This window comes from Lissotriton vulgaris, chromosome 2_1, assembly GCF_964263255.1.
Source record: "Lissotriton vulgaris chromosome 2_1, aLisVul1.2, whole genome shotgun sequence".
NCBI classification, from domain to species: domain Eukaryota; kingdom Metazoa; phylum Chordata; class Amphibia; order Caudata; family Salamandridae; genus Lissotriton; species Lissotriton vulgaris.
The window spans coordinates 156,932,714-156,951,139 of record NC_141687.1 but is presented as its reverse complement, the minus strand read 5'-3'; the positions used below and the strand labels follow the sequence as shown (position 1 = coordinate 156,951,139).

Here is an 18,426-nt window from a genome sequence, read left to right as displayed (position 1 = left end):
TTGTACAACCTGGCCGTTCACAGGAGTTAGTCTTTCTTTCTTAACAGAGCACAATGATCAAAGTTCCAGCTCTCAACGGGTTCAGTCCAGTGTCTCGCTCAGTTCCTCAGACCTGCAAGCTAGCAAACCCTATCTATTCAATCGAGTCTTTCCTTATCTCCTAGTGGTGGGGTCTGAGGCACCGTGATGTTTTCTCGGCCGCAGGTTGTATCGCACATGACCCGGAACTTCCTGATCAGGAAACAGCACAGTAGGTATCTCTCTCTCATTAGAACTTTTGCTTGCCGGGGTATTCAAAACAGGATTCAGAGCAATTGCGGATTCAGCAGAGACCGGTTCACTCGATCTCGTCACTCCCTCCTCTTGCCTTTGTCTTGTCTCGCAGGCGTCGGAAAAGGGTACGAATGCAGTAGCTCTCTCGGTCTCCTGGGTCAGAATTCCCACTGGGCGTCGCTGATCATGTGGAAGTGGGAGCGGCAGCTTTTTCAGATGGGAGACGTGGATCCAATGCTTTCTCCCATCCACTTTGACAGCCGTTCGGGTTGCGAGCAGGATTTGGCATGGCTCAGACCACCTTGGAGCCAGGCTGGAGTCTCGTTCGAATTTCTTGACCAGTACCCACTGGCCGGGCTGTAGTCGATGTCCGGGGCCCTCTGGCTGCGGCTGCAGTACAGATGCTACCTGCTGATGAATAGAACGGAGATCTTTAGTCTGGGCATACAGATAATCGATCAACATAGGATATTCTATTTCAGAAAAGGATCGTGGTCTGGGCACCCCCCATATATTAGCGGGCTGGCCGAATGTTATCTCATAAGGAGAGAGACCAGAGCGAGAATGAGGGGTAACCCGTAACAACATGAGGGCCAAGGGCAAGGTGTCAGGCCATTTCAACCCTGTGCTTTCCTGAATCTTAGCCATTTTAAGTTTTAAAATCCCATTGTATTTTTCCACGAGCCCTGCCGATTGTGGATGTCGGGCCGCGTGGAACTTTTGTTTTATTTGTAAGCCATCACAAATATGCTTAACAAGGGCCCCATGGAAGTGCCCCCCATTGTCTGACCAAATCAAGCGGGGCAAACCATATTGTGGTACAAATTCCTTGAGAAGGGCCTTTGCTGTGGCCAGAGCAGTATTCTCCTTTGTGGGGTAGGCCTCAACCCATTTGCTAAAAGCACAGACTACTACCAAAACATACTTCAAATTGTTAACACGCTCCATGTGGATATAATCCATCTGGAGCACTTCAACGGGTAACGTTGGAGGTGCAAAGTTCCCACTCAGGACATTTTCTCCCTTCCCCGGATTGTGTTGCAAACAGACCATGCAGTATTGGACTAACCGGACAGCTGTCCTTTGTATGTTAGGGTTATTCCATACTGGGTCTAGGAGTCCACAAATACCGTTGGCTCCTATGTGGGCAGGGCCGTGGGCCATAGTTACAACGGCCTGCACTAATGCATTGGGTAGTAACCATCTCTGTTTTTCTGTCAGATCAGCCCAACAATTATTCTCGTCCAATTTCCCTACTTCTGTTTCCCACTTCTCTAATTCGGCAGGGGTGGCTTCAGGAAGAAGCTCAAGACTTGGCTGTTCGGGTAGCAGCAGCACCCCCCCCTCCTTCTGTAATTCCCTCACACTTTCCATAGTATTATCAAACAATTCGGATTCCTCCACCCATCTTGCGGAGGACATCACAAACATAGCTGACATTGGGGATTGAGCTGTCTGTTTGGCCACCTGATCTGCGAAAGCATTCCCTTCCCCCACTTCATCCACTATTGCCTTATGTGCACTGCATTTGATTATGGCTAATTTCTTGGGCAGAGGGAGGGCATCCAACAACCGTAATACCAGGGGTCCGTACTGTATTTTCTGACCATGGGAAGTAAGGAAACCCCGCTCCCTCCACAGCCGCCCAAAGCTATGGGCCACGCCGAAGGCGTATTGGCTGTCTGTGTAGATGTTAACTTCGAGTCCTTCACTTAATTCACAGGCTCGTAGTAAAGCCACTAGTTCAGCAGCTTGGGCTGACCGGTGGGGTACTCGAAATGTTTCAACTACTGTCTTCAAAGTCGTAATTGCGTATGCAGCTGTTGTTGTTCCATCTGCTAATTTAAAACAGGACCCATCCACATATAACTCCCCCTGAGGGTCAGATAAAGGAATGTCGGTAAGGTCAATTCTTCCCTTTGTTTCTTCTTCGGTTCGGTAAATACAATCATGTGTATCATTGGTAGTTTCACTCGGAGGGAGTGGTAACAATGTAGCTGGATTCAGTGTAGCACATCGTTTGATCGTGATGTGTGGGGCAAACAGTGTCAATTCATACCTAGTGAGGCGTGCACTTGTGAGATGCTGTGTTTTTGTTGTATTTAGTAATGTGTCCACAGCATGCAGCACCATCACTGTCAGATTGGAATTTAGAACGAGTCCTTCAGACTGCTGGATGGCCACCGCAACAGCTGCCGTGGCCCTCAGACAGCTAGGAAGTGCTCTGGCGACATTATCCAATGTGGCTGACAAATAAGCGCAAGGTCTTTGCTTACCACCAAATTCCTGCGTTAACACTGAGAGTGAGCAATCGTCAACCTCATGCACGTATAGTACAAAAGGTTTATGGTAGTCAGGAGTACCCAAGACAGGAGCAGAACATAAAGCAGTTTTTAAAGAGTCAAAAGAGTGCTGACATTCATCCGTCCAGGGGAGGGGTTCATGCACGTCCTTAGTAGTCAGATGCAACAAAGGTTTAGCGAGAAGAGAAAAATTAGGTATCCATTGGCGACAGTAAGAAGTGATGCCAAGAAAAGCACAAACTTCGCGCTGAATGCGAGGAACAAACATATTAGAGATGGTAGTAATACGTTCAGGGGTTAGTCGCCTACCCTCCTTCGACAGTAGATGGCCTAGGTAGGTTACCTCCATTCGACAGTATTGGAACTTAGACAAGGATACCTTATTCCCCTTTGCTGCCAAATGGTGTAATAATTTAACAGTGGCAGCCTTGCAGCCTTCTTCTGTGTCCGAGGCGATTAACAAGTCATCCACGTATTGCAACAGCACATTGCCGTCCGGCAAGGCTAGGTCGTCCAACAGAGCCTTAAGGGCCTGGCTATAGATGCTCGGACTTTCAGTATAGCCTTAAGGTGCGCGACAGAATCTGAAGCTTCGGCCAGATAACGAGAATCCGAAGATCTGCCTGCTATCGGGATGGATAGGGATACTGAAGAAAGCATTCTTCAGGTCTATTACCGAAAAATACTGGGCAGTTGGTGGAATCATCGTGAGGATAGTGGTGATGTCCGTTACCACAGGATACTGTGGTACAACAATTTTATTAACGGCTCTCAGATCAATCACAAACGGTAAGCATCACCATGTCCCTGTGTAACGGAATCAGAATTCTTCTTTAAAATCGGGAGAATCGGGCTATTACAAATATTGGCAACAGTTTCTTCCACTACCCCTTTGTCAATGAGATCTTGAATAATGGAAAGCAGAGCCCGTTCACCGGCTGGTGCAATTTTATACTGCGGGATGCATGGTAATTTTGCGCCATTTTTCAACGTAATATGAACTGGGGGGATATCCAACTTACCCACGTCCGCATCCCCAGTTGCCCATAAGGCAGCGGGAATGCCGTCAAACTCAGGGGGAAGAGGTTCATTTTTAGCAAAACATTGTTTCATGCAGTCAGTGTGGGGTTGTATCGTTAAATAAACCCCATCAGGGGAGCAGTATATTTTGGCATTCAACTTTTTCAGCATATCCAAGCCCAGCAAATTCTCCCCACAATGTGAAGTTAGCAGAAAAGGTGATTCAACAGTGGCGGGACTGATCGTAAAGGGGAGGGGTTTGGAGATGGGACTGACGACTGGGACTCCCGAGAATCCCACGGAAACATTATTTTGCCCGGACAGAGCCGCCCCTGGAACATATGATCGCGCAACTGAACTATTCATTGCTCCGGTGTCAATTAGGAAATTCTCAGAAGTCCCCATCAATTCCCCTTTCACATAAGGTCCCTGTTGATTGACTGGGATCGACACTTGGCCCCTACTCTGTCCCTGGTTGTCCTATGCGTGGACATACGCATCCTGATCCTCAAATGCGTAATCATCATGATAATATTGCCTGCCTTGGTGACCATCGAAATCATTTCGTTCAGACTTGCCTGATCCTTCCTTTCTGCGCATATCACTCCGATCGGGGCCCCCTCGTCCTCGTCCCCGCCCTCGGACTGCGCCGTTCTGGGTAAGTAACGACTGACACTGCGCTTTCCAATGTCCTTCCTCCTTACAATACGAACATTGGTTTATCCCCACCGTCGGAGCCCCGCCTGTGCCTCTGCTTGTGCCCGCCCCTCTGAACACGGGCCCTCTGGCTCCTCTCCCCCCTCCTTGTCCTCGGACAACTTGCTGAAGCAGCACCCGAGTTTTGAGGTCCTTGGCCTTTTTCTCTACTTTATCCTTACTTTCATTCTCTCTATGTTCGTAGTACTGAGCCATACTCAAGATCACGGAAAGAGTGGAGGTAGTCCAGGTACTTTCTGCAGCCTGTAACCGCACAGAAATTTCCGGGGCCAAGTTGGTTACAAATCTGTTCACAAACAACCTAATTCCACCCTCCGTGGCCAAATCCTGCCCACTAAAATCTATAAAGACTCCTTCGAATCTAGTAAAGAAGTCGGATACACTTTCATCCTTTTTCTGCCTACAAGCTGTCAGTTTATCCCAGTCAACTTTTCGCGGAGGTTTCAAGGTATAAATATATGCTATTATTTTTGCCGGTAAGGAAGTTATTTCATTCCTAGGCTTATCCCCGGGTTTACGATCTCGGACCCAACCTTTCAGTTCGTCCCAAGTTCCCCCTAATTCAGCATGATCAGTGTCGTGCACCTGCCGCCATATATCAACATGAACTAGTAACCCAAAGAATAACTCAACATCTGCCATGGTCATTACGGCAGAGGCCGCAGCTTTGGTCAGTTCCTTGTAGTAGGCAGTGGGATTTTTACGAGGGTCAGGTAGTTGAGATTTCAGAGCAAGAACTTCGCTTCTTTTCCATGGAGTGTACACCCATTGCTCCTGGAACCGGGCATCTACTCGAGCCCGTATTACTTGCTGGGCAGCATCGCGCGCTTCAGGAATTTCGGGATGGTAAATAGGGTGTACCTCTCGCATGGGATGTTGGGAAGTCCAATTGGGACTCTTTAAAAACATCCTGCCTCGATACTTAACCAATGTGTCGACATTCTTATATACCTCCTGTAGATCCATATTAAATTTATGAGTCCAATCTCGGATGTTATATAGTATTTGAGGGGCCATCCCCTCTCGGAAGCTCACTTCCCAAGCCCCTATGAGGAAATTAGACATTTGGTACAATGCATGTTGCTGCATCACCGGCTCTAAATCCTTAAGAGTACTCCATATATCGGTTACTGTATATACATTGTTCCGCATCCATTGGGCGGCCTGATCTGCTAATGCTTCTTTTTCGCCATACTCCACAGATGCTCTAGTGAATAGTCGCTTACTGCCTAAACCTCCCGGTTCGCCTTTTAGTGTCTGCCCCGAATCTCCGGGCGTTGTGCCGGCTGACTGGGAAGTCCATACGGGATTTGGGACGACTAACAGTACATGGGGTGATTCCAAGGAATGCCTGGAGTCTGGGACGAGGGTGGCCAGGTCTCTCACTGAGGTAGGTGGGGCACTGATATTCCCCAGAGGGGTGAGAGACCTGCGTTCCTCCGGTGCGGAGGCTTGGGGCGAAGCCACCACTTGGAGGGGTACCGCAGGATATATGCGTTGTGGAGCATACGGTGGGGGAGGTATTTTATAAGCATGGGCGAATTTTGCGAATCTGGCGTTCGCGAATTTGCGTATTTGCGAACTCGCAATCCGCAAAATCCGCGAATTCTCGCGAATTTGCGGATTTTTTTTATTGTGTTCGCAAGGGTTTCTGCCAGTTCGCGAGGGTTTTGTACCAGTTCGCAATTGCGAACTTACTTGCCGGCTCGCAACGGTCGCGACTATGTTGTTTCTACGTCTGGTTCATCATCACAGGTTCCCAGCACCCTCTGTTTCACCACTGCCACCCTCTGTTTCACCCATGCCACCCTCTGGTACATCAATGCCACCCTCTGGTTCATCATCACTGTAGATTATGGGGGGGAAAAGCAAGCACACCTGCCCTGCTTCAACTGACATGAATTAATTTGGGGTTGATTTATTAATGTGTCACTGTTTTAAAATTCCAGTCTGGCACCTGCTTCCTTATCTGTAATTTGCTTTCTGTTGCAGTGCAATTTTTTTTTCCAGGACCTTTGTGGCCTACTTGTAGCGATTCTATGAGCCTGCTGTGAGGGTCAGAGCAGGGTCATACAATTGTTGCAACTAGCAACTGAACTCTGGAGGGGCCCCAGTCAGGAAGCACTACAGGGAATGGTTACTATTACTAATGATGAGTTTGAACTTTTGCACCTGCTGAGTGCTTTCAGTTTGCAAAATTCGTTTTTCTGCAGAACAGCAACTGTAATGCCCCAAACAAACATAGGCAACTGAACTCTGGAGGGGGCCCTCAGGAAGTACTACAGGGAATGGTTACTAATGATGAGTGAACTTTTGCACCTGCTGAGTGCTTTCTGCAGAACAGCAACTGTAATGCCCCAAACAAACTTACTTATGAAAGTTGATTTCTAATCCAAAAGTGATCCAAAGAGAGTCAAAAGGTCTCAAATCCAAAAAAGTGCAGGCAAATGTCAACCTGAGGAGTTATTCTGATAAAAATCATTTCGCGAGTGCGAGATTGTTGCTGCCCGCCGCACCTACATGTTCGCAATTGCGAACTCTCGCGATGCGTCGCCAAACTCCCGCGGGATCCCGCAGCAAGATCCAAAATGGCGCAGCACTCGCAAAATATCGGGAAAAACAAATCGGCAAACGCTGAATGACAGTTAGTGAACGCCGCACGCCGCAAAATTGTATCACCAAGAAAAAAAAATCCGCTGCGTGCGAATTTGCGGATTTTCAGTAAATTCGCGAGCGTTCGCGGATTGCGAATTTACCGAAAATCCGCAAAATCTGCGAGCGGAACGGATTTTCCTCCTATGCTTAGTCTTTTATCTAACAAATTCTCTATTTCATCTTCTGTTTCATTCCGTGTCACATAACTCTTATCCACCTGCAATCTAAACTGTCTATCGCGTACTCAATATTTTTCTCGGTCTTATTTTTGTCATGTGCAATGGCCTTCTGGGTTAAGGTCTGCCCTTGCTGTATTTTCAGAAGTTTCTCAGACAGTATGCGTCTCCACTTTGCCTCTTTCTGCCATTTGCTAAGGGTGTCGAACATAGCCTGTCTACTGCGTTTAGCAAAGAGACGTTCTTGCAGATACTGAATCTTTTTCTCATCAAAAGACCCAGTTTTTGGCCACTGTAATTCTACATTGTCCTGGGTGTATTTGTGCCACAAGGTATTGAAGAGAAGGGGACCTATCCCGTGCTTGCAATACATATCATGGCTGGGGGCTCCTTCCGGAGGGGCTGGCTGGCTTTCGTTCAGCCTCGTGCTCCCTCGGTGAACACAGCCAAAGCATAATTTACTAAAACACGGCATTGCCCCTTTCTACCTAATTTGAGCTGTAAAAGAATCAAGGATTATTGTTCATAACACAAAAAGAATCAATGATCATTAATCATAACACTCTCATACACATGGCCATGTTTTCATTCAAAGTCACTCTTACATCGAAAAACAAATCTTCAATGTGACATCAACAAAACGAAAACACAGATATTTGCAAACAAGAGGTGGAGCCCGTCGACTCCCACCTATGGAGGACCCTTTACAAATCTTCAAAGCTGCAAAACGTCTTCTTATAACAGTCTTGTCCTTAGACTGCCTAGAGATAGCTACACAGTTTCTAAACCACAGACCGATCTACGGGCCATCCGACAGCATCCATGGTTCACCTCCCGAACTATTCTGGCTAAGCCCGCTTTTTCAAGCGCCGCTCCAGATCTGTCCGGGTGCTACCCAATCTCAACTGCCGACGTTCCCGAGAGCAGTCTGGCCTGGTGAAAACCGCAATTCCCACAAAGGCGTCTAGTCTCTATCTCTAGTTATCCCTCACAGACCAAACCAGAGGCATATGCACGTGCAATTTCAATGTTGCCCCATCAGACCCCCTATCTCCAAAGTTTTCTCCGTGACCATAGGTCACCAAATGCCAAGTCCTAAGTCCAAAATTGCAAAACGATATCCAACACAAAACAAGACAAGACACTCACCTGGTGCACGCAGGTCGCATTGTACGTTCTTCACTGCCAACTCCTGCTAATGCCAACGTGGCTGGTTCTAGGGTTACACCCGAAGGACTCCGGCGTGGGGCCACTAGCAGCTGGGGTTCTCGCGATCGGAGGAGCGGAGCAGGCCCCAAATTCTTTTGGTATTCTTCAACCCCCCGATCAAAATCGCCCCTTCCAATGTCCCGCTTCTTTGCTGATTACAGAGGGACGACCCCAACGTGGAGTCCCGGCGAAGTCGCCAACTGAAGTACCGAAAAATATTTACCACCACCCAATTAGAGTTATACTTACAACCAGTCCCATTCCCATTACCAATAATCAGTCGGTTGGCAGTGTAGAAGGTCCAATCGATTATTATAACAAACAAACTCTGCCAGAGGAGCTCCTTGCGACCTAACCCCACGAGGTTCGCCAAGAAGACTGCTGGCACATTGTCAGAACATCACATATATGCTGTTACATTTCGAAACCGTTACCTAAGATGAAAAAATACAAGTTGGTACAGGTTGGTGCAGAGGGAAAGACCATATATGGGAGACAAAGCGCTCTTGGTTTAGCTCTTCCCAGATTAGCAAGGTCGTTTTGGTGACTCCCTTCTGCCGACTCCGAGAGATTCCGTCCCGTACTCTCCCGGAATGTGATTATCCGGCCTCCTCCTTCTACCTATAACCTTGACAGGCCTAACGAGCAGAGACAGCAGTTTGCAACAGTTGGGCTATTTCTCAGGGGAACGGCTTCGGTGTAATGCTTGAATAAGGTCTGCTAATGTAGGACTTCGAGCGAGGCCACAAAATGGCATCAGTCAAGTCAAGCAAGTGTAAAACGTGCAATGCGGTGTATGTTAAAACCCTAAATTACTGCATTTCGAGTGTATGCTAGCGTTTGCTTACTTGTGGTAATTAATCTAGCTACATCATGCTAATTCTTAAACAATGATTATATGCTTCATAGAACCGAAATTCGATTCCGGTTCCTCAGTGGCTGGCAGGACGATTTGGGATATGCTCTGGAAACTGAGGGCGGACCGACCCGCAAATATATATCTAAGCCCTCCCACCAGAACGACTTTGACTATATGGGATATGATACTAAAACAGATGTAATGGAAAACATTCACTTCAACCTTCAGCCCCATACATCACAACCCGGCATTCCCTCCTGCGATGCAGCCTGGGCCCTTCCATGCATGGTAGGAGGAGGGTTCCCTTACTTTAGCTGATATCTTCCATAACTGGGACATATTGACCTTTGAAAACTGCCAAAGGAACTTTTATCTCCCACACACAGAATACTTTTGAATATATCCAACTGCGACACTGGGTCCTTCAGCCTGACGTTAGAGAGGGAGCCACGAGGGAACTCACTGCAATAGAACACTTTGTAAGGGGGATGGGGACAATGAAAGAAGCCATCTCCTACCTTTACTCGCTACTGTTAAAAACACTACCGCCCAGTCCCCCACGACACCCTGCATTCTGATAACGCACATTAGGTCACGACATTACAGAGACACAATGGAAGTGATAGTGGCGAGGCATCAGACGACACAACCACTCGCTGGGACAATGGGAACCACACTATAAGATTCTCTACGACTGGTACTTTTGCCCCATAAAATTAAAAAAGATATTCCTAAACACCTTGGACGTCTGTTGGCACGGTTGTGGCTTACTGGGGGACTTCCGCCATATATAGTGAGACTGCCTGTCAATTCGGACTTTTTGGACTGAAATCCTAGCCCAAATCAAGGAGATTCTCCATTAACCGATTCCAGAAACTCCAGACTTTGCACTCTTAGGTCTCAGACACTACAGTCTGAAATATCAAACAAAAGCAGATAAAGCCATAATGTGGCTCTACCTCGGGGCAGCCAAGAAGGCCATAGCGGCGGCGGGGAAAAGAAAGAGTCACCAGCCTTGACGCAATGGCACGACAGTTTATGGCGGGCACTCTTTATGGAACGCATGTGTGACATCTTTAGAGACGAAAACAAAAGCTTTTAGTATACCCAGAGCCCACTTGTTAGCTACCTATCCAAGGGGCTTCCGTTAACCACCTGCCCCTCAAGAATCAGGGCACTACACTTCTTCCAATTCCAAAAAAGAACACCACTCCTAAAAAAGTCCTCGTAATGATTACAGACACTCCCAACATCACACAGGTCCTCAACGAGGCTTATTAATTTAAGTTCACATTTTTCCTTTATCTTACTCTATTTATTCTCTTTTTGTATTTTATCTTTGGTTCTCTCTCTGATGCAACTTCCCCCCGGCAAACCCATGAGACTGCCACAATCGCAACGATTCGGGAGGACATAGTTTTACGATACATGAGAGAAACTAGGGGGTGGGGGAGCTTAACTTTGGGGGAAATAGAGAAACGAGTTGTATAATTCATGGTAATACTGGTCTTCGCAGTTAAAGAGAAGATTCTCTGACCGACATGTATGATTCTGCACCACGAAATAGCTTCACAAAGGTTTTATGAGCGAAGAAGATGAAAGAATGTATTGCTATGCCTGTGATGTACGAGAAGTTATGATAGTAAAAAACAGGTTTAACAAAAATAAGTATTAAAAATGAACTAAAAAATTCTAAATCACTTATTACAAGATATATTTTAAAAAGAATTAACAGTTATATGAACAATAATAACACATACAACTACTATATCCTTAAAACACATAACAATTATTGAAAAACAATATTTTTAACCACAATGTTAGGGAAAATGATAATACCAACATTGATCTAATTTACAATATCCCTTTCCTCAAAAAAATAGATTCTTGTCAACAATATTTGCATGACGCAATATTCTATTTCTGATATTTCTGTCTCACAATATTTTTAAATCAATATTTTGTCCAAACACTATTATCAGCTACACCGACTTATAAATATCACTCAATCGAATGGCCCAGTAACAAGGAGAGACATCCATCTCTTGAGCTCGAATGTCAGTGGTCGTAATGCCAGGAAAGTGGGGCAACTACTGCCCCATCTGGACTATCATGATACTAATATTGTTATATCACAGGGGTCTCATTTGATCCCTTAGGGTGAACAACTGTTTGCAGCACTTGGGGTGTAAATAGACATTTTACTTTCTATGGCACATATTCCAGGTGAGGATTTCCAGCCCTCGCAGGCTTCATTAACTCAGAGGGTGGGATCTTACAAGGATCACTTTTCAACATTCCTGTCATGATGATAAACACCTCTGGACCCCGCATAGGTTCATTAGATTTTGAATGCCTTTAACATCTGGTTGGGGAGAAGACTTCAGTATCATCTTGGATAGCGCTTTTGATAGATCCTGACTCATGACTAAGGCAAAAGGGTACTGTAAATCATGGGAATATTAAATATAGTTGACAATTGGAGATTGCGTCAGACCAGAATCAGACACTTTAGACTTAAGTTGGACTAACTATTGGTTGATATGTTTACATACTTACTCCCCATAACATTATCCAACCATTTCCCTATGATGCTGGATCTAAATGTTCCTGTGAAATGTTTCTGTGTATAGGTCTAGGTCCCTAAAGCACCTAGGGTGGGTTCCCACAGATACGCTGAGCGACTCGATCTTGAAGATCAAAGTTCAGTACCCAATGAGGAACTTGAATTTGGTGTTATTTGTTAATATATCTAACCCCAGACGTATGAGGAGGCTGAGCGGAAGGGCAGGTCTCCTAATCAATCTTTCACTCACAGTAATGTAGTTGAGGATCAGGAGAACTCAAGGGATCTAGTGGTTGACAACCATGGCATTCTTAATCCTTTCATCCCATTCTACGTTGAGCTGCACATGGTCGAAGTCTACACCTGCAACCAAACAGATTTCTCATTACTTGTGTGTCATGATGCTTGCATTAGTCAAAAACAAATTGATTCCCTTGGGTTGTGTACAAGAAAAGCTAGAAAATTAGCTATAACAAAGTGAAATTATGCTCCTCAAGTTAAAAATGTAAACAACATTAAGAGTACATAACAGTTTATTGAAACATTAAAATAGCATACAGTACATTTGTAAAATAATATGAAAACACAATTAAAAACAAATTTATATTTTTGTGACCTGCACAAAAGTATGAGACAGACAACACTAAATTGTAAAACATGGGACTTGAAAGTTACAAAGCGTACATTCACAGAAAAAGTTTCAAACAGCCCTGGTGTTATAACCTCACAATCTTATATGCATCAGGGAGGAAAAACATGAATTGTACTTAAACTTGCGTCGACGCGTTTCGGTGGTTTTGCGTGTAATTCGGTGCCACCTTTATCAAGACTGTTATTTTCGTTGTCTGTCATACAGTTGGATCCTCATAAGTCTCCTGTAGGTTTCCTTTACGTAAAGCTTCCTATAGGTTGTAGTGGCTGTGATTCTCAGGTAGTCAAATTTTTTACCATCTGCGGATTATTATTGTCATTCCTATCCAGTAACAATTTTGGGAATTGGTTCAAGTCCGTCGATCTGTGGACACTTTTATATGACTGGCCGACCGCTATGACTGGCATGCGTCGGGCTGCACTTCTGAACCGATTCTGGTAATAGCCTAAGTAAACCATTCAATATATGGGGACAACTTGTTTTCAAGATTGTTTTTGAAGGCGCGGTGTGCTGCCTTGTCTTGGTTATAATCTGGGGTATTTCAGATAGTCGTATCCCCTGTTTAGGCTGTAGCGTGGCTTCACTACGGGTGTCTGTTTTTCAAATGAGAGAGCACCGAATTACACGCAAAACCACCGAAACGCGTCGACGCAAGTTTAAGTACAATTCATGTTTTTCCTCCCTGATGCATATAAGATTGTGAGGTTATAACACCAGGGCTGTTTGAAACTTTTTCTGTGAATGTACGCTTTGTAACTTTCAAGTCCCATGTTTTACAATTTAGTGTTGTCTGTCTCATACTTTTGTGCAGGTCACAAAAATATAAATTTGTTTTTAATTGTGTTTTCATATTATTTTACAAATGTACTGTATGCTATTTTAATGTTTCAATAAACTGTTATGTACTCTTAATGTTGTTTACATTTTTAACTTGAGGAGCATAATTTCACTTTGTTATAGCTAATTTTCTAGCTTTTCTTGTACACAGCCCAAGGGAATCAATTTGTTTTTGACTTAGGTCTAACACCCCAATTCCCTTGTTCGCTTCAAGGGGTTCCTCTCTATCTTTATATTACATGATGCTTGCATGGACAGATGACATCTGCAGTCAGACATCCAGACCCATATCACTGGCTGAGGTTAAAACAGACATTTTCTTGCAGGGGAGGTATCTGGCATCAGACTGGTTTGCAACAGAGTTCTATAAAAATATGGAGGCATCATTGTTCCACTATCCCTGACTTTGTATAAAATTACACTTACCACCTACTGCCAGGAAAGTGGTTATCATAATCCTGTTAAAACCAGGTGCACTGTTCTTCAGCCAGACTGCTGTTATTTATCATTGGAGACACCAAACTACTATCTCTTATTGCCAGCTAGCGGCTTCATCCCTTGAGGACAGGATAAGCTCTCCCCAACCGAGTAGAATTCCTACCTGCCAGGGCAACATTACATAAATTACGTACAGTATTCACTATGATGCACCTGCTGGACCTCCGCTTCAGATGGCAGCAGTTTGTTTTTTTAGATGTTGAGAGGGCTTCGATTCACTTTTATAATAATAATCCAAATTTGTAAAGCGCACAATCACCCATAAGGGTCTCTAGGCGCTTGGGGCCGTCGGGAAGATTAAGCAAGCTATTGCCCAGAGTCACATGGTGCTGGGCTAATCTGTCGCCGGTGCCGGGGATCGAACCGTGATCCCCAGATTCCGAAGTCAGTTGCCCTAGCCGCGGCGCCACACCTGCAATTTCTAGTGGAGACAGTGTACAGAATTGATGTTGGAGACTTCACGCTTCAACTTATAACCTTGCTACATGCACACCTCTCGTCCAGTGTTAGGATTAATGGGTACTTATCGGAGTAATTTGCCATCACTTGCTGGACCAGATAGGATTGCTCTCTGTCATGCTTAGTGTTTGTATAGTGCCATGGATTCACCCTTTCTATACTTTATGCCGATAGAGGTGGAAAGTACACCACGTTTGGGAGTCACAGGTGACAAACAGCTCTATGTGAAAAATCCAGAGGTTGATCTTTCCCCAATACTCCAGAGGTTAGCTTTTCCTCAATTACTTACACCATTATCAGATTTGGCCAGTTTTATCAGTTTTTTTTGTCCATGCACGTTTGGGAAAGTCCAGGATAATCCTTCTCACATCCTCCACCAGAAGCCCAAAGCTAGAATTCCCGCTGCGCTAGCGAGTGAACAGGGAATGTGAAGTTGTGATTCCATAGAATTGATATCCTGCTGTCAACAAACACCTTACTGTTGCTTACCTTTACGAATGTTAAGGACCTTATCAAGTTTTTTACATTTATATATTTTCGGTTTTAAAAAAAAAAAAAATGCTATGTGTAGCTTTTAGGGTACTTCAGAGTGCTAGTGTATTTTGATAGAGTCACTGAAACCAAGAAAGTAAAAGTGATGGAGTCTGCTATGATAGCCGAAAGTCTTGTCCTGTATTCTCCTGTCGCGACCCATGTCTGTGCAGTGCTCCATTGAAGGAAAGCCAGTTCATTTCCACTCTCAAAAGGTTCCTGAATCGCATGAGATTGGGTTTAGAGCTCAGATTGTAGCTGAGGCCACATTCTCCACCATTCTTGGTCCTTGAGTTCCCAGGGATCTGCCTCCAAGTTTATTTCTCTTGAAGGTCCATGATTGGTCAGATGAGCAGACATTGAATGTAGGGTTTCTTAAAGGTGCTTCAGAAGTTATTTTTCAAACGTCTGAACTATTTCAGTTCAACCCTGAGAATATGTCAAATGTCAATCTATTAAAGATGGAAGGCCGTAAACCTGGTGTTGCAGTAAAGTAACTTTTTGTTTCGGAATATAACCATACAGTCTTCTTGTTTGCTGTGTAGTCCTGTTTGGCTGGTGATGTGCATTTATTTCTCAACCGGTCTGGAACTGCTCATACTCAGGCTAGCGAACCTGGCAGACGGGACTTTTCTATCAAGCACAAATTAATCATGTGTCATGGATTTACGCTGTTTTTCTCAGGTGTTTTGTATTTTTTTCTCATTTGTATTTTACAATAGAACTGTGATCGCTCATACTAAGGCCCTGGATCCCACCAGACCAGTAACCTATGTGACTGCCTCAAATTATGCACATGACAAAGGTGTAAGTATTTTTCATACGTACAAATAAATTCGTTTTTTATTGTTACATTGTTTACTGGACCTGTGATTGCTTGTATTTAATTGAGTGGCTGCAGCAGGTCAGCTGGGAAACGCTTAAACACTTTTGCAGTTCTTTTTTCGCTTGTGATAATTTTTATGGCAATAGTAGCTTTAAATTATGGAAATGAAATGAAACCTGTGGTGGTGATGCAACTTCAACAAACGCTTCTTTGTACTACATTTCCAGGGTCTATTCGTAAAATTGATACTTGTATAGCGCACTACTCACCCGCAAGGGTCTCAAGGCACTTGTACGAATACTGCTGTGGAACCCATCCTGGCTTTCCCTGTGAGGCGTCCACTCCTAGGCACCCCCAAGGTGGAGGCCAGGCATCCTTAGAGTTGTGGAGATTAAGCAAGCTATTGCCCAGAGTTGCAGAGTGGGACTCCATGATTGGAATAGGCCCTGAGGCGAGAATTATCAGGTCCGTGGAATTTTTTGAGCCCAAGACCCGCCGAGGCGGGGAATTGAACCCTGGTCCCGGGCTAGACCTCTGCATCAGGGTCTGTGACTCTAACCATTGAGCAACACTTCTCCACCTCATCCTTGCATTCTTAGTTTGTATCAGCCAGGTCAACCCCTGGTGGAGTGGCCTTGAATGAATGCAGGTTGGAGTACCCAGGATGAAAATATGTCCAGGAGGTAGACAAATGTAGCCATTGAAGGTGCATGACATCAATAACCAAACCCAGAAGAGAAAATCAGAAGACCCAGACACACACAACTCTTTCTGCATACTGGGATTGCTGAACCAACTTATCTGCTGAAGAGGGGAGAGGTCTGCGTGGCAGATTGCAGCAGCCAAAGAAGGGCCAAACAAAACAGGTCCCTCCAGGCAGTGCCCCATGTATGATACAAAGATATGTTCAATAGCAAATAGGTAAGAAAGGTATGGAAAATACAGGGTAGTAAAAGAATGCACAGAAAGCTGTCCCACTCCAGTAGTTTGCTGAAGAAGTACTTTACATGTGCCAAAAGGATTAGACCATCAGGAACAAAGTCTAATATTGAGGAGGGGACTTGCAAGTGCAGGTGAATTGGTCTGGTCTCAAGATGGCCGCTTGGCCATATGAAGGTAAGGGAGCTTGACCTTACTATGCTAATCTGATCATGTTATATGCTTAGAGGACTGCACGATCTTATCATTTGATGTGTGCCCCAAACATTTATGGCCAGAGATACAGGGTCTCCTGATGGACAGCTCTACAGGGGGCATCTGGTGTGGACGTGCCCGGCTGTCCGCACTGCCACTACTCACTCACATCGTGCCTCTTGTCAGCTATGTAGTGGCGGCCCATGGTTTAGTCAGAGGAGGAGCCTTGTCCACAGAGTCATACACCTTAAAAACCTGCTAGGTCCCCAGGAACGGTCCTCGGATGCCAGATTCTCCACCGTCGACTTCTTCCATGCTCTGGCGCAGGTGTAGTCTGACTCCTCAGTGTTCTGGTTAGCTGCTTCCCAGGCCCGCAGTACCATCTCACTGACTCCTCCAGTGCTTGTGTGAGGTAGGAAGTGGCACCAAAGCCTCCTACTCATTCTCCTCAATAGGACATTTCCAGAATCCTGAGGGGGTTTGTAGCTTTTAGTTGATGGCCAGGCAGACGCTTTAGCAGAGGATTTTACCTATCAGCCCTGTACCATGGCCATGCTCGCCATCCTCCACCGTTCTATATTTTTTCCCTAGGTTGATTGGTATTTGATGCCGCGTGCCCTTGCTTGGCCAACCGGTGATGCAGCAAATACATTCTTGCACTAGAGAATTTGCCAGATCTGAATCCTCTCAGATTGTTTTCTACACTGTAGTAAATTGCATTGTAGCCAGCCTGCTACAACAAGTTGATACTTTTGTGTGTGCTCTTTTCGTATCTTTGTTAAGCCTCAGTTTTGGTTAGAGAGGTTTTCAGGCCCTTCCTCTCTCATGTTGGCTAGAGATACCGCCCTACCCTCAGCATGGCTCCCCACTGACAATTAGGGCCTCTGCCCTCTTTTTTGGCAAACGGCTGCAGTACAATCATGTGCATTGATTTCTTGTTTTGCAGGCTCCCTATGTGGACGTGGTGTGCGTGAATAGTTACTTCTCCTGGTATCATGACCCCGGTCACCTGGAAGTAATTCAACTGCAGCTTGATGCAGAGTTCGAGAACTGGTACAACAAGTACCAGAAACCTATAATCCAGAGTGAATATGGAGCAGACACCATCCCGGGGTACCACAGCGTGAGTAGGATCTTAATCCGTGTTTTTTTTTGGGGAGGACGTGCAGGGAGTGTTTCACTGACCCTTGAGGAGAAATGGAAACGGTGGGTCTCCATAAACAATATTTGGTGCATTTTTGTCTCTGAATGTTTAATTTCTCCGATTGTGAATCCTGTAATATGCAGAGCAGAGGATATGAATTTACACTTGTAGCAAGAATTAAATCCAAGACTGCCTGGGGTGCGTGGAATGGGCTAAGTGCCTGGATGCTCTTATATGCCAGGAATGCCCATGTTTTTAGGCTCAGTTGTTGCTATGTACATTTCCGTGTTTACATTACTTTGCCTTAAACAGTTACAAAAATGTGGCTGTTGAAGTTGCTCTGGCCTTCATGTACCCCTTGGCATCTGCTTCCAGCGTGGGAGAAACTAGAACACAATGTCAAGGCAAGGAGGCCTTTGAAGGAATATATTAGAAAAACATGTTTTGTACTTCTTGTTACATTACAGGTTGCTGGTTCGGCCACACCCTTCCAAGTGCTGGTGGTAAAGGGGAAAAATGTGTCCGCTTACAATGAAAATATAATTTGGTTTATAGGACACTCATGAT

General features: G+C 45.2%; 1 protein-coding gene across 1 annotated transcript in view; it reads left to right on the top strand.

Annotated features, from left to right (window-relative positions):
* Positions 1-18,426, top strand: part of GUSB (glucuronidase beta) — a 240,522-nt gene that overhangs the window by 151,053 nt on the left and 71,043 nt on the right. Inside the window, exons 9-10 of the mRNA XM_086954621.1 lie at positions 15,478-15,562; positions 17,662-17,838. Coding sequence (XP_086810747.1) covers positions 15,478-15,562; positions 17,662-17,838 — 262 coding nt within the window. The remainder of the gene's footprint in view (positions 1-15,477; positions 15,563-17,661; positions 17,839-18,426) is intronic.